A 20,168-nucleotide genomic window follows, 5' to 3' on the forward strand; every position below is an offset into this window, starting at 1 on the left:
TTCTGAAATTGTAAATATTGACAGATGTGAGTTAGGTTAAGCAATAGCTCTCTGAGTTCTACAGTCATCTCTAAGAGTGGAAAGAGTTCTTGAAAACAAAACATTTGAGAAGCATTGAGCTCAGATTTTGGCATGGGGGCCTATGAAATCATCGCTTTGCTCACTTCTAAAAAAAAAAAATCACAACACCCTATTATTTCTGGGGATTGGGAATAGTGTGAATTTTATAGTCATTTCAATATAATGGGCTTGAGTGGAGCAGATCTGGTCACGAAGCTCGTGTGGAGGCGTCACTCCAATTCTCTGCATGTTGCAGCCACTGTTTTAAAGGAAAAGGTTCTAAACTCTCCCAAGACTGGGTGATAAATTACAGAAATTGAATTGTGCTGGGCAGATACCAGGGTCCTTTCCACTGGGAGGGGAGGGAGGGCATGGGAATCGCATCCTGCAGCGGACCAGCGACTTTGCCTGTTGGGTGCCTGGCCCCTGGAGGGAGTCAGCTCTCCTGGCTGTGGACAGCCTTGGTCGCCTGGACCCTTAACAGGCATAATGGTACCAGGGAGGCCTATACTTAATGTAGATTAGAAGGAGGGGCTTCTGTAAGATTCACGACCACAGGCAATAAGTTAATGAGCGTTTACCGGTGTGAAGCAGGTGGGCTTTGGAGTCTGCAGACCTGAGTTCAAATCCCCTTCACTTGCAACTTATGTGACTTTTGGCAAATAGTTCACCATTTCTGAACCTTAATCCCCTTATCTGTATTTAATGGAGGCTACTGGTAAAAACACCCATACTTTTAGGATGATAGGGAGAAATAAATGCAACACTAGGTGTAAAGCATAGAACACAGTGTCTGGCTGATGGCAGGGAATATCAGTCTTTTCCTTCCTTGGTCCTGACTTGCTCTGTGGTGTCAAGCACCCTAAGAGAATGGAGGAGCAGCCCCTGGCCTTCTGGAGATAACAGCGCGGAGGCCCATCCTCCCATTATGCTGGGCGCGGGGCTCTGCACGGGGCACTCTAAACCAGGGGTTCTCAACCTGTGGGTCGCGACCCCTTTGGGGGTCCAACGACCCTTTCACAGGGGTCGCCTAAGACCATCCTGCCTATCAGATATTTACATTACGATTCATAACAGTAGCAACATTGCAGTGATGAAGTAGCAATGAAAATAATTTTATGGTTGGGGGTCACCACAACATGAGGACCTGTATTAAAGGGTCGCGGCATTAGGAAGGTTGAGAACCACCGCTCTGAACTGCCATTCCCTCTGAAGGGACATGTGTAACTAGGTTTTCATCTCTCCGCTCTGCTTCCAGGAGCCCCAGGAAGTGAGCTCAGAGCCCTGCAGGAAAACAGAAATGAGGGCCCCTGCTCGTCCAGACAGGAAGTGGATTTCCATTTTACCCCTTGGCACTGGTGACCCGGGAGCTCAGGGCGCAGTCACATCCTTCTGAGGGAGTCCCTGAAAGAGCGGACAGGGAGCAAGGGCCCTGAAGACACAGCGGGTGGTAAGAGGCCCCGGCTGCGCCTGAACAGGCCAGGGTGCCACGCTTTCAATGCTCAGACACTGACAGCCCCTCCTTCCTTCCGCATCCAAACCACTAGAATGAGTGGGCCACCAGGGACCGAGTCAGCACAATGGGATGTGCAGAAACGAAGGCTAGTCACCAGCAAGTACAGACAATTGAATTTCACTTTTCATGTTGGGTGGGGGGTGTTCTGGACAGTTTCCTCCTGGCCTGTAAGAAGGGAGAGCTGGGAGCCCCTCTGCCTTGCCTCCTGGTCCAGGCTCCCGAGATGGCCTCAGCTTCCTCAGTGGAGCTGTTAGATGTGCCAGAGGCCCCGGGTCCGAGGCCGCAGTGCCCTCGCACCCAGACCTGTCCTGTGGGAAAAGAAGGCGGTGTCTTCTGGGAAGCTGGGCCGCATTGCCTCATGTGTGCAACTCACTGGGAGGTCCTCTGACAGCGCTCCCTGATGTTCCCTCACATTTGCACTGTGTAGCGTGGTGTTGTCTCCACTCCCCTTGGCAGGGCATTGCATGAGCGCTGTCCTGCAGCCTCATTATCGCAGGCCTGGAAAGCTCTCATGAAAGCCGCAGAGGGACTGGCCCAAAGCCTCGCGTGGAGGAAATTACCCCCGCCTGGCCTCCTCCAGGATCTTTCAGGAACGTGGCACCCTCCTGCCTAAAGAACTGCCTCTGTGCTGAAGGTCCGGAGGGAGCACGTCAGGGCGGGGTAAAGTGAGGCGAGGAAGACCTGCTGCCCTCTACCTTCTAGGAGTCGGAGGAAAACACAAATTGGCTATTGATGTTGAGCCCTTCTGCCAAGAGCAGATGGCTCTGAGGCGACAGCAAATGGCCGTGGAGCCGATGCTGTCTGAGCCCCTATCAGGTGGCGCTGTTCTAACAGCTTTGCATGCATCAGCTCATTTAGTCCGCACCACTGTGGGTTCTTGGCTTCGTGCAGTCAAGAGTCCAATTCGAGCCGGCATAGAGTTTAAAATAAAAGTGAGATTATTGGTGAAGCAGAGACAGAGAGTGGGCTACTCCACAGGCAGAGTAGCGCCCCCCCCCTACCCCCCAACAGAATTTGCTTCCTTTACTGAGATTTATTTAATCGAGGATGGGGGGCGGGGGCAGGGGTAGGGCATTCAATGAGGGGGAGGAATAGTCAGGATCTTTCTGGAAAAGGGGTGGAGATTTCTCAGAAGAGCTCCATGGGCCATTTTTGTCCTTATATGGGCTTGCTGTGGTTTTGGGCATGTCAGTTAGCTTGCTGATATATTAGAGTGAGCGCATAATGAGGCTAGGGGTTACCATTGGATGAATTCGTCTCCATATTGGATGGAGCTGGTCTCTGCCAGTTTTAAGCCATAAATCCAGAGGGGGGTGGGTGGATGGGTTGTCTTCCTTCTTGACAGCTCCTGTCGATTTTACTGATGGCAGCTGTTCTGCTACATCCCCCATCTCATCGGTATCCTCTCCATTTTACCTGGACCCAGAGAAGTGATCTGAAGTCACTCAGTTATGGGTAGTGGAGGCACATTCACACACGCTGGCTGGCTCTGGCGTTGTCTCCATTAACCACTCAAAGAGTCACAGGAAAAGACAAGGAGAAGATGATTGGTGTCACCTTAGGCTCTCAGGAGCCTGCAGGTGGGTAAGGGCATGCCGCCTTGAGAGAGTGAACCAAGCAGGCCAGGTCTTTATTCCTGTGAGGTCCAAGTCCTTGTGTGACTCTGATTTTACTGGACAGGAATAAGGACTTAGTAGGAGGAGGAATAATAGTAATGACTGTTATTGAGAGCTCATGCTTTACCATCAACGTCGCTAATTGATTTCCTGACAATATCTCATTTAATCCTCACAACTACCCTCTGAAGTTAGGGTATTATTATTCCTCTTGCATGAATAAGGAAACTTGGGCTCAGGAGAGTTAACTAACAGGGCAAAGGTCACTGCTTTTAGTTAGAGCTGGGCCTCACCACCAAGAGTGCCTGCCCCCAGAAGCCAAAATCTTAATGGTTGTGATATGTTGGCTTCATTGCTTTCAATCTCCTCTGGAGGTTTAGATGAACCAGGAGGGCATTTGGGCCTGTGCCCAGGGGCCTGTAAAGAATTGCCATCATCTCAGAGGGGATATCCAGAGCCACTGAGGTCATTCTCCCCGCCCTGGTTCCTGTGATGTGCTCCACAGGGATGTGCCCCTTCTAAACTCTTACCGACTTTAATCTGGGGTTTCCCCTCATCTGTCAAGAAGAGGAGCCGAGAGTGCAGAACATCTGGATTGCGAGTGGGGACCTCAGTGTCACGCGCGACTAATAAGCGATTTAAAAATGGGTAATGTTGAGAAGGGCAAGAAGATTTTTGTTCAGAAGCATGCCCAGTGCCATACTGTGGAGAAAGGGAGGCAAGCACAAGACTGGGCCAAATCTCCATGGTCTCTTTGGGAGAAACACAGGTCAGGCCCCTGGATTTTCTTACACAGATGCCAACAAGAACAAAGGTATCACCTGGGGAGAGGCTACACAGATGGAGTATTTGGAGGCTCCCAAGAAGTACATCCCTGGAACAAAAATGACCTTCGCTGGCATTAAGAAGAGTGCAGAAAGGGCAGACTTGACAGCTTATCTCAAAAAAGCTACTAATGAGTAATAGTTGGCCACTGCCTTATTTATTACAAATGTCTCAGGACTTTTTTTATGTGTACCATATTTAAGTTGATCTCATACACCAGCATTCAGATCATGAATGGCTAATAGAGCATTGATTTCCGGCAGTCCTGACTTACTAATAAATAAGATTGGCTTGTGGTTAAATGAATATGGTCAGCTTCTTGAGCTTTGATGGTGATTTGGGTTCAGCAAGCACTGTCACTGTCCTTCCTTCTAAAAATGTGATTGGACTTGATTCGTAGTGTTCAACTTTTCACAGAGGTGGTGAGTGCCATCTCAAACCTGTAGGAGGCTGGCTGATGTTTAGATTTATATGACTGGTTGTATTACCTTGTTTAAATTCTGAGGGAATCCCTTCACTGTCTCTGAGACCTGCAAGACTTGCTTGTGTTTCAGGTTGTGTTCATTGGCCTGTTAAAAGGCAGGGCTGCAGATGGGCTGGCAGTGACCATTTTATCTCCTTGGTCCCAACGATGCCAATTTAATAAAATTCCCTGTATCTAAACGGTTGCCTTTTACTAAATAAAAGGCATTTTAGTGTGGTTTCTGTATAATCAAATAAAGAGTATTTAACACTTCTACATTTTATAGATGATCTTTAAGGTCAGGTGCTTGTAGAACTCAGTGTAACAAGGTATAGTAGCAAACGTTGTGAATTCTTTAAGTCGGACTAAGTTATAATTCAGGATTGTCTTGAAGCGCTATTCATTGACTATGTATGTGTGTGATTGGTAATGGTGCTTTTTGCCAGTTCACTGGGATTAAAGTAGAGAATAAGTCATCTACACAAAATTGTAAATTATGTCGTCATGTGGCTTAAGATCATTAAAAACAAAGTCGCAGATAAGTAAAAAGAAGAGCCTATCTGAATACAAGCACACCTATTTTTTCAAGTAAGGAATAGGTCTGAAAGACAAGTAACATTTTTGTTTTGTTTTGTTTTCATTCCACATTTGCAAAGTTAAATTAGAGCAACAGTTCTTTAAAGAAGGAAAGGTATTTTTGGCACAGGCTACATGGTACAAAACCCCAGGTTCATGAGGATGCAAACTGGCATGACTTTTTGGAAGATAACGAGGTGGTCTCAACACCCTTTAAAATGCATATTCCCTTGGTTCAAGTATCTCCACTGGGGAAACGCTTACAAATGTATGTAAAATTGCACAGAAAAGTGAAGTCATTAGAGTGAAGTTGGAACAGCACATATGATCATCTAAGAGAAATGGTTAAATAAATTGTTATGATCAAATTACACAATAGTTTAAAAGCATGAGGCAGATCTGTACTTTCTGTGTGGACACCAAGGCAATTGTTAAGTTAGGGAAAAAAAGTCACTGAACAATACTTCTAGTGTGATCTCATTTGTATTAAAATACATACATATGTACAAACATATGCACATACATAAATAGAAGGCACATGGTTCCCCTTGTCATGTTTGAGAAGGGCTGGGAGTATGGGTTTTCCCACTTTTCTGCATATTCTTGCATACTGATTGAACCTTTTGCAACAAGAGTCTATTCATATACTATATGTGCGTGTTTTAAGAATTTGTATCTTACCAAAACAGAAAACGATATGTATAATATTGTGGTTATAGAATATAAGCCACAGTCCAAAGATTTTTTTTTGCTTTTAAGTAGTCCAGAATGGCCCAGGGTCACCTGATCACTAGACATGCTTTCCCTATATTGCTTTCCTGCTCCTGTTATGGTCTCTGGCCTTCCATTGGCTTTGACACTGTCCTAAAGCCCCAAGATGCATTTAATAAGAATAAATATAACCAACTGTAATTGAAAAAAAGATAAATAAAAAAAATGTAAAATCTCATATTTAGTTTTTTAAAAATCAATGGCCAAAGTCCAATTAAAGACTCAGAATGGTATCAAGTCTTATAATAAAAGATGAAGACTTCAGTTGATCACAGGCTTAGTATGGGTACAACAGTGGAATGCAAATATTTTAAAACTAGAGGCCCAGTGCATGAAATTGTGCAAGGGTGGGTTCCCTCGGCCCTGTCAGTGATTGGGCTGATCGGAGCCATCTCGCGCAGTCCCGATTGGACTGATTGGAGCCAGCCAGCCAGGGGAAGGGACCACGGGAGGTTGGCCAGCCACGGGAGGTTGGCTGTGGGATGCATTGACCACAAGGGGGCAGCTCCTGCATTGAGTGTCTGCCCCCTGGTGGTCAGTGCACATCATAGCCACTGGCCGGTTGTCCAGCTGTAACGGTCGCTTAGGCTTTTATATATATAGATAGTCCAAAAACTTAGTTTGCATGAAAGAAACTCTGTGTGGCTGATGGGAATTAACTACATCCCTTTGGGCTAAGCAAGATGTCACCTTTGGGGTACTGTGCTCAGTTTTAGGTACATACTTAGGCACATTTAAAACTACATGGTCTAGAAGGCACAGAAAGGCTGGATACAGTTCTAGAAAACATGTTATTTAAAGAACTGGAGCATTTCTTAGTTGGTGGGCTGATGGCTCAGCAACAGCACAATAGCCATCTTCAAACATGTCAAGGGCTGTCATGTGAAAGGGAAATTGTCTTGGTCTATGTCACTCCAAATGGTAACTCTAAGTTCAGCAGGAAAGAATCACTCCAAATTCTTTCTTAATGTTGGGAAGAACTTCCTAACAACCAGAGCTTTCTAACCAGAGCAGTCCAACCATGGGACAGGCCACAGTTGAGTCATGAACCCTTCCATCATAGAACGGAAAAATCCTGTTGGAGGCTGATGGTCACAAAAACCAGTGTATAAATTATCCAGCCCTTGTGTTCTCTTTTGGGAATGTGTAGGGGAGGAATAGCCACTTAAGTTATCACATTACCAATTATTTTCTCAAGCCCTGGCTGTCACTACAGTTTTTGACCTGAATTTTTGTTCCTTTCTGCAAAGAGAAGAAAACCAGTGATAGAATACAGACCTACCCCTAAAAGCTAAGAGGTTAACGGAGAAAAAGAAGATTGGAATCTGGATTCTCTACCAAGAACCCATCTCAAATCTGGAAAAGGTATCAATCAACATGCCCATGGCTAGATACTGTGATTTAGCTGAACCTAAATGTGCATTCTGTTTTGTTTTTTATTGTTGTTTGTACTTTACTTCTTGTTGGTTTATGCATTTTCTTGGTAACCTGGTAAATATTTATTTTTAGGACACAAAAATGAAAAACAATATTCTTCATCTGCCTAAAGATTTTCTGTGCCTGATCAAAGAATTAGGAAAGTAAAGTTTTTCTCTGTTGACGAAAGTAGTAGACAGAAGGCTCCTGGTTCTACTGTGAGAAAGGTGAATTTCAGGAACCAGTTGGGGTGGGAGTTGAAGCACCAGGAACAAACTTGCAGAAGCAACTACAGGCCTTTCCCTCCTATGGAATCATCACCGTTCTAAGTTAGTAAGACCTTCGGCTCACACACAAATACTGAGCAGGAGGCACTCATGGACTGACTGTGAGACTAGACTAAACGATCACCAGTGTTACCTTTGATATTTTGCTCCTTTTTCTTTTCTTGGTTGTTCTATCTCTCTGACCCCTTTTCTACTTTCTTCACTCCCGCTCTTCCTTCTCCTCAGCCCCTATTCTTTGCTCTTCTGGGAGAGAGGAAAGGTAAACAGGAGAATGTAGAGAGAACAGGAGAGAAAGGCTAGCAGGGATGGTGGCAGCAGGAGAAAAGAATGGTGGTCTCCTGAGGGTGAGGAAGAGATAAGAAGGTGAGATGCGTGGGAGAGAAGGAAGAAGGAAGAGCCAGGGAAGGAAAGAGGAAGAGGAAGAAGGAAACTAAAGAAAACTCGAAGAAGCCATTAGAGAAACGCACCGTTTTCTACATCTAGGAAGCACAGGAGACTTTAAGTGAGTCATCTCTTAGAGCAGTGGTTCTCAACTTCCTAACGCCACGACCCTGTAATACAGCTCCTCATGTTGTGGTGACCCCCCAGCCATAAACTTATTTTCGTTGCTACTTCATAACTGTAATTTTGCTACTGTTATGAATCGTAATGTAAATATCTGATATGCAGGATGTATTTTCATTGTTACAAATTGAACATAATTAAACCATAGTGATTAATCACAAAAACTATATGTAATTATATCTGTGTTTTCCAGATGGTCTTAGGCGACCCCTGTGAAAGGGTCGTTCGACCCCCAAAGGGGTCGCGACCCACAGGTTGAGAACCACTATCTTAGAATAACACAGTGTAACTGAGGGCAGGTACTCTTTACATAATGTATTTCTTCTATTTTCAAAAGGAATTGCAGGAAGGTTACCATAAAGACCACAGATACATTCAAACCATTCAAAGAGCAAGGTCATATCAGACCCTGCTAGGGGAAACGATTGCAGTTGAGCACAAACTTTTTCTCAGCCCTGAACTCATAGTGTTATGAAAATATTTCTCTCTCATGCCCTTAGTTTTTTATTTTTAGTAACTTTTCCTTCTGATATGATTTCGAACTTACAGACAAGTTGCAAGAACATCACGAAGAACTCTCATTTACCTGGATTCTTCAGTTAGGAACCTTTTGTCATGCTTGTTTTATTATTTTCCTCTCTCTGGTTTCCTCCCTTGCTCCCTGTCTTTTTTCCTTGAAACGTTTGAGAGTAAGTTGCAGGCATTGATGTCCTTTGCCTCTATCTATGAATGGAACTATTTGGTGAGAAATTAGAATAATACAGTGTTGCTCCGTGGCTTTCACAAATATCAGATGATATGGAAAGAGCTTGGTGGGCAATCAAGTTGGAGGGGGAGGAGGATTGAGAAACTTGTCTTAGGAAGTGACTATCTTTTTCTTCGCTTTAGTAGTTGATAAAATTAGCAAAATCTTCTAAAGCAGCTTCTACCCACACTTTACACAGGATTGGAAAAACATCAAATAATATTAACGGAAGGGGAGATGGTTTAGGAGGCAACATTCCTGACCCCAATTGCACCATTTATGAAACCTCAGGACCACCGCTGCTTATTGCAAAGGCAGAGGGTCTTGGCTAGCATGCACAGGGCTTCATTCTAAAACACACTTTAAAAACAATATCTTAACATCTTTGAAATCAAAATACGTCTTAAAATCAAAGGCATAATTACAGTTGGCAGCCCCCAGCTTTTATATTAATTAGCATACAAAACAATGGTGCAACCTCAACCCGTTTGGCTCAGTGGATAGAGCGCATCGGCCTGCATACTGAAGGGTCCCGGGTTTGATTCTGTTCCAGGGCACATGGCCGGGTTCAAGGCTCAATCCTCAGTAGGGGGCATGCAGGAGGCAGCCGATCAATGATTCTCTCTCATCATTGGTGTTTCTAGCTCTCTCTCCCTCTTTCTTCCTCTCTGAAATCAATAAAAAACTATATATGTAAAATAATGGTGCATCCTATAAGGATGGTTTCTTAAATTAGATGAAATAAGATCTACTTTTAGCTCTGTGGTTCTCAGCCTTTACATTACCAGTGGGAGGGAAGCAGCAGCAAGTCAGGTGGACACAGGGTTTTGGTACCAGCTCTTAAGAATCCTCTCAACTCCCAGCTCCCCACTCTGTCATACTCTCGGTCAACTTGGACACTTGGTTTGTCTTCTTGGCCCTGCCTACCAGCATGTGTCTGATTGCTGATTCCTGCCCACCCCACACATCAAGTATTTGCCAGAGATTATGCTTTCACTACATCAAGCATGTCAAACTCAAAGGTTAACACAGGCCAAATAAATGAGGCATGTGGCCCTCGGGTCGCGAGTTTGACCTGCTTGCACTACACTGTCTTTTCAGAGCATGTGCATATGTGTGTTTGAAGGAGGTTCGAAGAGCTGGGTTTTATTTTTTTACCCATAAAATCAACACAGAGATTATTCTAGAGAGAAAGCCCAGGAAGAAAACCAACTTCTAGCCTGATGACATAAGGGCTGAGCTTTCTTGGTGATTGACTCCAAGAGCAGTGCATCTATCTCACTTGCTGATTGAAACTAATAAAAATAATAATAGGTTTGGGCTATCCTCCAACCCCAAAAAGAGCAGTGAACAGAAGTGGGATACGTGTGGACTAACGGAGCTGTTGTCTTTGGCTTCTTAGCAAGTTCCCCCCATCCGGTCCCAATTAATGATAACAGTCCTAGCCTTGGCCCGGACAGGAGTGGCCTGGTGCAGCCTGGTGTGCCCAAGTCCTTCCAGGGTGCTACATAATGACTTTGGGAGAAAGATGTTCTCTTTTCCTTGGGGTGGTTCATTTGAGACTGCCCATGGCCAGCTTTCCCACCATGTGGAGAATCTGCAGAACAGAGCCCCAGCAGGTACCAACATAGACAGAGGGCAGGGAGAGCAGCCCAGGTCCCTCCATCCTGTGAGGTACCACTGTTATCATTCCCAGCACATGAGCCAGCACATTCCTGACCTGCTTAAACAAGCTTAAGCTGGGTGTCTGTTCTTTGAAATCGATACAATACAAGGCATTTAAAACCTGTACTTTAAGCTCTCTTCAGCTTACCTGCTCTTTTGAAAGTTATTTGCAGCAAGCAATTCAAGTTTCGGATTTAGGAGGGTGAAATCCCCATATTCTGTGCTGCTGCCTAAAAGCAGATTCATGGATCTTAGATACTGACTTTGGTCAAGAAGTTGTGATGATAAAGGGCTTGGTGTGAATTCTCACTAGAGGGAGGGGACCCACCTTGAGCTGGATCAGGGGTAGCCACTGGCCACTTTGGATTTACCCTATCTCTTCATCAGGTACCAGATGGGCCCTGCAATAGAGCCTGGGAGAACCTGGGGCCTGCAGATTCCAAAGAAGGTGCTACCACAGCCAGTTATTTTCGTTTTAGTTTGTCATAACTGATAAGGGCTTATCTTTCTGATGGCATTTCCTTAAAGGGCTCCTCTGCTTTTTTTAAAAGCATGTCCTAGTACAAGAGCTAAGCTCAAGGTGCCACAGTAGCATGGAGGCCATGCCTGAATTATGTGCTGTGGCAGGAAGACATGCACTGAATTTATCTAAAAACTAGAAGACATTATTCAGGAATTACACAAGAGGTCTTAGGGAACAGCCTTGCTTTATACTTTTTAAGATAGGAATTTGCTTGGTTGCAGTGGTTCTCAACCTTCCTAATACCGTGACCCTTTAATACAGTTCCCCATGTTGTGGTGACCCCCCAACCATAAAATTATTTTCGTTGCTATTTTATAACTGTAATTTTGCTACTGTTATGAGTCGCAATGTAAATACCTGATATGCACGATGTATTTAGGCGATCCCTGTGAAAGGGTCATTCGACCTCTAAAGGGGTTGCGACCCACAGGTTGAGAACCGCTGGTAAAGGAACCCTCCATCCACTCTGATTCTGGAGGAGACACTGTGATAAAGGCTTTCAGGAATGTTGATAGCGCAGAATTGGCATTAGCCTACAGACAATTCCCGTCCACCAAATGAAAGTCTAATGAGAGACTGACACATGCAGAAGCTTGCAAAAGCTGGACATTGTAAGGTCCTTATGAAACTCATTTCAAAGGAGATGTTGGCAAACATGGCTCTGGGAAACCAATGCTATTTAAACAGTTGCTCAACTGATGAATGGAGTGGACCCAGAGACAGGGAAGCATGAAACAGTGCAGACTCTCAGAGGAAAGGTGGGGGACAATGGGTGGGCGAGAGGTGATCAACCGAAGAACTTGTATGCATTATATGCATAACCCATGGACACAGACAATAGGGTGGTGAAGGCCTGGGGTAGGGAGTAGGGCCGGCTGGAGGGGGGTCAATGGGAGAAAAAGAGGGACATATGTAATACTTTCAACAATAAAGATTTTTTAAAAAAATAAACAGTTGCTCAAAAACTAACTTCACCATGGATGTGAGTACTCCACTCTGATTCTGGAGGAGATACTGTGGTAAAGGCTTTCAGGAATGGTGCGTGAAATCATTTCTAGAGGATCTCTCAAAACCTACCAAATAAGCCCTAGCCGGTTTGGCTCAGTGGATAGAGCATCACCCTGAGGACTGAAGGGTCCCAGGTTTGATTCTGGTCATGGGCACGTACCTAGGTTGCAGGCTCAATCCCCTGGCCCTGGTCAGGGTGTGTGTGGGAGGAAACCAATGGATGTGTCTCTCTTACATCAATGTTTCTATCTCTTCCCCTTTCTCTAAAAATCAATGGAAAAATATCCTCTGGTGAGAATTAACGAACAACAACAACAAAAACTACCAAATGAAGACTTTTACAAGAAGGCATTTTCTTATCAGGTCAGATATTTATCATTGGTTTCAGTCTCTCCTGAAGTCTTTTTATTCAAAACCAATTTAATTGCAAAAGATCAGCATACGATTTTTTGTGTGACCCTCAGAATCCTCAGTTCTCAAAGAAAAACAACTATTAAAAAAATGTCTTCCAGAGCGATCATTTCCTATGGTATATAAATATCTAATCACTATGCTGTACACCTGGAGCTAATATAGCATCGTATGCCAGCTGTAATTGGAAAATAAAAATTTTAAAAATTCTTCCAGCTAATGGGAGAGCAGACAGGCAAGAAGGCACTTGTGCCTTTTATCTGAGGATTTCCTTTCACATAAACTTGTATGGTGGATCTGGAGTGTGACTTCGTGGGTTCAAATCCTGCGCCACCCCAGTTTAGCTGTGCTACCTTGAGTAAGTCACATAACCTCTCTGAACCCCAGATTCCTCCTCTGTAATCGGGAAACAGATACTCGAAGCTCCAGTAAAATTCCAAAACACAGGGTTGTCACATGGTAAACGCACACCTTTTACGTTTACGCTTGAGGACCTTGGAGGCCCAGAGGTACACTTCCTACCTGATGAACTAAGACATCCCACCTTTCCCACGGGCTTGCCCTCACCCCCCCGGCCTTGCTGCGAAGACCTTCACTCTCAAAAATACTTTGTACCAGCCGGTAGGAGCGGGTGCCGCCAGCCCGAGGCCAGCGCTGGCTCCTGCGCCTCCTGCCTGCGGCTGCCCCTTTGAAAGCAGCGTCCCCACCTCCAGCGCACGCACCCAGACCTGGCCTTCGGGTGGCGGCCCGACCTCGCGGGCCCGGCGGGCGCGGCTGTGCGTGCGCTGCGGAGGGTGGTGGCGGCCAGCACCCCGCCCTCAGCCGCCACCCCCGTCGCCGCCCCAGCGTGTCAGGTGCCGTGAGAAGCGCCGAGGGATATGACTGGAGCCGGCTTTCCAGAAGCGACGCACGCAAGGCACAGCTCTGCACGCAAGGGGGAGGCGGCAGCGGAGGAACTTTTCAACCCGATCAAGTTCTCCGTCGCGGGGCCCTTTGCCTCCCCCTCCCTTCCCCCTCCTCGTCCCCCTCCTTCCTCCGGGAACCTTCAGAGAGCCCCCCTCCCCCTCCTCTCCAGCCCCCAGGGTTTGCCCCAGTTTGGCTCTGGGCCCAGTGCCCCAGGACTGCAGACAAGGCCTGGGCGGCCCCGCGCCCTCCAGTGGGCGGCGCCACCGGAGGAGTTTCCCCGCGGGAAACCTCGGGGCCAGCGGCGCCCCGCCCCTGCTGCCAGGGACAGTCGGGGCCCGGGGGCAGGGGGGCGGCGTCGCCCCGGGATTCTTGATATCGCTGCGCGCGGAGAACTTTGCGCGCACGCAAAAGGGCTTCCTTGGAGGACCATCTGCTTACGCGAACGTAAAGATAAAATAGCCATGGAGGCTGTCGGGCAAACCGCACCACAAACCACACTTTCCTCTTTTCCAGACGGACAGGTTTCCCTTCCTGGCCGGGGCGCCCAAGGACCCCGAGCAGTGTTCTCTCGGGCCCGCAGCTGAAATCACTGGAAGGAAAGGGAGTTTCGGGGTGCACTCAGCCTGTAGGGGCAGATTCTGGCCGCAGCGCGTCCCGCGGAAACCGTGCGGCCACCGTCGGGGGTGACTGGGATGAAGAGCGGTTTTCGGGTGCGCGAAAAGCTCAGACAGCCGCTACTAGTCAAATCACCAGCCCCTTCTCCAAGGCCGTCGGGGCGCGCCGCGGCCGCCTCGCGTGACCACCTGCGTGCGGCGACTCCAGCCGGAGTCCGAGCCTCGGGGACCGTCCCCGCGCGCCCCGCCCTCTGGCGCGCCCCGCCCCCGCCAGGTCCAGCTGCCTCCTCCCTCGACTCAGACCTTAAAAACGGGATGGCGCGTTTGGACTCTGCAGAGTGGCTGTGGGCAAACGGGCCACGCCTCTGAGACTCCAGCCGTCGGAGCCACCAGCCCGGGGGGTCGTGAGAGCTGGGCATTGCCTCCACTCAGACACCCCTAACCCCAATCCCCACGCTGTTAGGAAACCCCGGCTCTGCCGAGGTGTCACGTGCAGCGGGGCTCGGCCAAGGAGCCACCTTTCTCGGTCCCCATCCCCATCCCAGCGCCCCGAGCTCTGACAGCGCCTCCTGGCTCCAGAGTGAGCGCTAAGGCTCCGGCAGCAGGTGTCCGGGGCGGGCGTCCCACTTTCTGGAGACGCTCGGGTTGTCGCCTTGCTCCCGCCCCTTCTTGGAGCCCGCGGTCGCTCGCCGCTGGAAACCGTGCCTCTTTGCAGGTCAGTGTGTCCGCGGAGCTGCCTTCCCGCGGCCTCTCCTGTTGGGTTCTCGCAGATGGGGGGTTGGGGAGGCAGATCGGGGAGGCGCAGGGCTGGGGTGATAGTCACTTAAAGGGAACTGAGCGCCCCCGCCTCAATGCCCGCCGTGTTGTCCCCGAATCGCAGGGACCGTTAGGCGGCCGCGGAGGGACTGGGAGTCTGAGTGGCGGAGCAGCAGAAACACGCCCCCTTCCTTTTCCTGCGGGGAGTGGGTTTGGGATGGGAAAGGGCGTCTTCAGCTGCTTCCCCAGTGAGGCAGCCCTTCCTAACCCACCCGCGGCCTCCCTCCCCGACAGCGTAGGGTTTAGCCCGAGGCCACGGACAGGGGCACGGGGCGCCCGCCCCTCTCTGCTCACACCTGCACGTCACGCCTTTGCCCTTCTCTCTTCAGCATGGCCACCGGGCTCAGCCTCGACGACCCCCTGCTGCCCATCGCGCTGTCCGCACAGCAAGCCACGCTCCTGCTGCTCCTCTCGGTGCTGGCCGCCGTGCACGTGGGCCAGTGGCTGCTGCGGCAGCGGCGGCGCCAGCCAGGGTCCGCGCCCCCGGGGCCCTTCGCGTGGCCGCTGATCGGCAACGCCGCGGCGATAGGCCCCGCGCCGCACCTCTCGTTCGAGCGCCTGGCGCGGCGCTACGGCGACGTCTTCCAGATCCGCCTGGGCAGCTGCCCGGTGGTGGTGCTGAACGGCGAGCGCGCCATTCGCCAGGCCCTGGTGCAGCAGGCCACCGCCTTCGCCGACCGGCCGCCCTTCGCCTCCTTCCGCGTGGTGTCGGGCGGCCGCAGCCTGGCGTTCAGCCAGTACTCGGAGCGCTGGAAGGCGCAGCGGCGCGCGGCGCAGGGCACCATGCGCGCCTTCTCCCCGCGCCAGCCGCGCAGCCGCCGCGTCCTCGAGGGCCACGTGCTGGGCGAGGCGCGCGAGCTGGTGGAGCTGCTGGTGCGCGGCAGCGCGGGCGGCGCCTTCCTCGACCCGCGGCCGCTGACCTTGGTGGCCGTGGCCAACGTCATGAGCGCCGTGTGCTTCGGCTGTCGCTACGGCCACGAGGACGCCGAGTTCCGCGAGCTGCTCAGCCACAACGAGGAGTTCGGGCGCACGGTGGGCGCGGGCAGCCTGGTGGACGTGCTGCCCTGGCTGCTGCGCTTCCCGAACCCGGTGCGCACAACCTTCCGAGAGTTCCAGCAGCTCAACCGCAACTTCAGCAACTTCGTCCTCGACAAGTTCCTGCGGCACCGCGAGAGCTTCCGTCCCGGGGCCGCCCCCCGCGACCTGATGGACGCCTGCATCCTCTCGGTGGGAAAGGAGGCGGCCGAGGGCTCGGGCGACAGCGCCGCGCGGCTGGATGAAGACTACGTGCCGTCCACTGTCACCGACATCTTTGGCGCCAGCCAGGACACGCTCTCCACCGCGCTGCAGTGGCTGCTCATCCTTTTCACCAGGTAAAGCCTCCAGGAGGCGTGGGTCGGGCCTCCCTCTCCTCCTATAAAAGGTGCATGAGTGAGTGTGTGTGTGTGTGTGTGTGTGTGTGTGTGGCGGGGGAGGGTTGGGGGGCAATGGGGAGATAAGAACACATATGTAATACCAAAATAAAATAAAATAAAATAAAATAAAATAAAATAAAATAAAATAAAACAAAAAAAAGGGTGCAGTGAGACCAGCATAGGCTGAGATCGCGACCAGCGCGCAAGGAGGGTTTGAGGTTTCGCTCCAGGCCACCACCTCTCAAATCTGATGTCACTCCCTCAAACCGCCAGGCAGGCAACCGGGGCGTAGAGACACGCCAGCGGGCAGGCCCCACCCAGCGGGACCTCTCCGAATCTCTGATCTTGTTGCTGCGTCTCCAAGTAGGCACACATTTTGTGAGAAACCCCCTGGAAAAACAAGACTTTTTTAAGTGCCCGCAGATCAGTCCAGATCTCTTCTCCTGCCACAGGAGAAGCGCCATTGGAACGGTTCGGTTCGGAAAGAAGGGGTAACTCGGTCAGTACGTTAAACAAACACAGCAGCCTCATCCGCTCCGCCAGTCCAAGCAGATCCGAGGCCTCCCAGGCCGGGCGCTAAAAGCCAGCCGCCAGTCCGGGCTTTGTTCCCTGGGAAAGGAACCCTCGGAGGCCGGTCTGGAGGCCCTCAGACTTGGTCCCGGGTTGGTTAGCCCACGTGGAAGTTTTAGGAGGGAGGTCAGGAACCAGTGGTTTGTGCTGGATTTTGTGAAACAGCCGCGCTGGGAGTAAGAGAAGTGTCTTCCGGGTAAAGAACTGGAGAAGCAGTCACTTTTACCCAGCGCAGAACAGCTTCCAGAAAGGCAATCAGGGCACCCAGGAGGCCTCTGCGGACCTCCTGGCCCCTGGGCCCCTCTTGGTCAGTTAACTGGTCCCCAGAGACCACCTTGATTAAGGTCTCAGACAAGCTCCGTAAACGCACGAATCAGACAAGTTCCAGGTATCACTTGGTGCCAGATTTAGCAAATAAAAAATAAATTTTACATAGGACATACTTATACTAAAAGATTAGCCATTGTTTATCTGCACTTCAGATTTAACTGGGTGGCCTGTAGCTTGTCTGGCAACTCGACCCCAAGGGGCAAATGTCTGGCTCAAGGCGAGTCTTGATGGCCTGGAGAGACCAGAAATCCTGGTTGTGACATTTCCTGGTGGCACAAGTTAGCTGTGGGGAATGCTGAATTTTCTGGTGCCTCAGATACTGAAAGGCAAAGACAGCTTTTTACTAGAATCCACTGCAACACTGCAACACTGCAACCCTTAGATACTGTACGGCCACTTTCACAAATCAAATATTTTGCATATTTAAAATCGCTTCTCCGTATTATGATCACAGAAACTCATAGTGGGGGCAGGTAGATCAGAAAGAAAACATCCCAAAAGGGGATCAATAGATCTTTAGCATTCTCAGATAAACATGCTATCTTTTGAAACAGACTTTCTTTTTCATTTAGAAACAGATTGGGCAGAGAAAGGAAATAAAACAATGTTGGGGTCACTTTCAATTCAATATAGCTGATAAGTACATTTTTCTTCTTTTGGGTGAAAAGACAATATGATGGGTTGACACATTACACTAGCCATTCCTGTATATATGTTTTATCAAAAGGAAGAAAATACATTTACCTATTGCTATGGCGGCTTTCATACTACAGCACGGGCAGAGTTGAATAACTGGGACACAGAGGATTTGATCTGCAAAACCTAAGATATTTACTCTCTGGCCCGTTATGAAAAAGCTTGCAGACCCCTGAAGTAGAATGCTAACAAAGCAATATTTTCAAATCACCCCGGATTTCATCACATACATGCTTATATATTTTTTTCAGGGCTGCAATAATTATTTACATTTTTTTTACTTCTTATTATAATGGCTATTTCCCCATCTTTTAAACTTTATTTTGACAATTTTAAAAAATCATATTGATAGATTGCTAACATGTCCACTTTAGTAATTTTTGATGGTTACAAAATATTTTGCCATAGTAATATATTCATTGTATATAACCATTGCTTGAGCTTTACAGTTGTCGTTTACATTTTAAAAATTTCAGCCATTGTTGTGGTTATATGTTTTTGTATTTGTTATTTCCTGAAAATACATTGCAAGGAGGATTACCGGTTTACAAAGAGTGGGGAGAGGTTACCCTTTTGGACCTTGCTTTGTAGTAAGATTTTGTTTTCCAAAAGGATTACGCTAGTTTATGTCACCAACAGTGAATACGTATTACAATTGGTACCATAATCTCATGAACATGGGGAATTTGCTTTCACATTTTAGAAGCCATGTTGCTTTACCTATCAGCATACCAATCACCTTTGTACAGATGAGAACAGTAGGGAAATGGAGGGGGGGCTAGAGCGGGGGGGGGGGGGGCGGGGGAATGATCTTCTTTCAGGGCTACATTTTAACTGTTATGGGCCTTTGGTGCTTTTGTCTTTATAGATACCTTACTCCATGAAAAATAAAATTATATTTTATGACTATATTGGTATAAAGATAAATATATTAAAATTATATGCTAAAACATTTTCTTTGACCGAAAAGTTCATTTTTCCCCTCTTCTGATTTAAAAAAAAAGAAGAAAGAAAAAATTTCTTGGGCCTCTGAAAAGTATTGTGAGTCCTAAGCATTGTGCCTGCTTCCTCTATTGGAGAAGTTGGCCTTGTCCGTTATCCTCCTTTCTCAGGCTGAGAAAACTTAGACATATTTTGACTTATGACAGGAAAGAAAGCATTAGCCATGTGAGGCCTATTACAGGAAATATAACTGCCAACTTATCCATCTTGCAGTTTAGTGAGAAATTAAGAAATTGTTTTAGATTATTTTGGGGGGAGGCACGGAAAAGTTAAGTCAGTCCCTGATTCAGATAAAGAAAGTGGGATTAGAACAAATTGTAATGTGCTTTCTACGTGAAAGAAGAATGAGTTTTCCTCACTCGTTTTCTCCCTCTGCCTTAAACACCAAACAGGTACCCTGACGTGCAGGCTCGGGTGCAGGCAGAACTGGATCAAGTCGTGGGTCGAGACCGCCTGCCCTGCCTGGATGACCAGCCCAAACTGCCCTACATCATGGCCTTTCTTTACGAAGCCATGCGCTTCTCCAGCTTAGTGCCCATCACCATTCCTCACGCCACCACCGCCAACGCCTCTGTCTTGGGCTACCACATTCCCAAGGACACGGTGGTGTTTGTTAACCAGTGGTCCGTGAATCATGACCCCGTGAAGTGGCCTAACCCAGAGGACTTCGATCCCACCCGGTTCTTGGACCAGGACGGCTTCATCAACAAGGACCTGGCCAGCAGCGTGATGATTTTTTCAATGGGCAAACGGCGCTGCATCGGGGAAGAGATTTCCAAGACACAGCTGTTTCTCTTCATTTCCATCCTGGCTCACCAGTGCAATTTCAAGGCCAATCCCGACGAGCCCGCAAAAATGGATTTTAATTACGGCCTGACCATTAAACCCAAGTCATTTAAAATCAACGTCACTCTCAGAGAGTCCATGGAGCTCCTCGACAGGGCTGTCCAAACGTTGCAAGCCGAGGAAGACTGCCAGTGAGAAGCCAGAAGCAAGCTGGAATTTTAGAAGGACTCAAGTTTTGGGGGATGGGGAGTAAAATTTTCCAGCTCCTCTGTGCCACTTTCTCAGTTCGCCTCTAAAGTGAGCCCAGATCCGCACTGGGCAGTGCAGGAGCTCTGGGAAGATTTCTTTTCAGTCCAAGAGTCAAGAGGCCCAAAGAAGTTTTATACGTACATCAAATGCCGGTAATAACTTCTCCAGAGAGCATTCTTTGGAGATAAAACACATTTGGGCACACATGCAGAACTACCTGATGAAGAGGTACTTCCAATTCCATGCTTTCGTGGGTGGGATCGCAGGTGGATGTTGTGTGTGCTAAACAGCAGTAGAAAACCATATTGAGCAAAGTTTTAGAATATATTGTTGAATAT

General features: G+C 48.5%; 1 protein-coding gene and 1 pseudogene across 2 annotated transcripts; both read left to right on the top strand.

Annotated features, from left to right (window-relative positions):
- Nucleotides 1-3,836: 3,836 nt before the first annotated feature.
- Nucleotides 3,837-4,155, top strand: LOC308526296 (cytochrome c-like; annotated as a pseudogene). The gene has a single exon. The product of its transcript is annotated as a cytochrome c-like (transcript).
- A 10,957-nt stretch (nucleotides 4,156-15,112) lies between these two features.
- CYP1B1 (cytochrome P450 family 1 subfamily B member 1) lies at nucleotides 15,113-19,776 on the top strand (the record flags this gene model as incomplete). The annotated part of the gene is made up of 2 exons (XM_081101568.1): nucleotides 15,113-16,155; nucleotides 19,188-19,776. The coding sequence occupies 2 exons, from the start codon at nucleotides 15,113-15,115 to the stop codon at nucleotides 19,774-19,776; spliced, it is 1,632 nt and encodes a 543-aa protein (XP_080957694.1).
- Between the last annotated feature and the right edge of the window lie 392 nt (nucleotides 19,777-20,168).

The sequence above is a fragment of the Myotis nattereri genome (genome assembly GCF_964212035.1).
Source record: "Myotis nattereri genome assembly, chromosome: 10".
Classification (NCBI taxonomy): domain Eukaryota; kingdom Metazoa; phylum Chordata; class Mammalia; order Chiroptera; family Vespertilionidae; genus Myotis; species Myotis nattereri.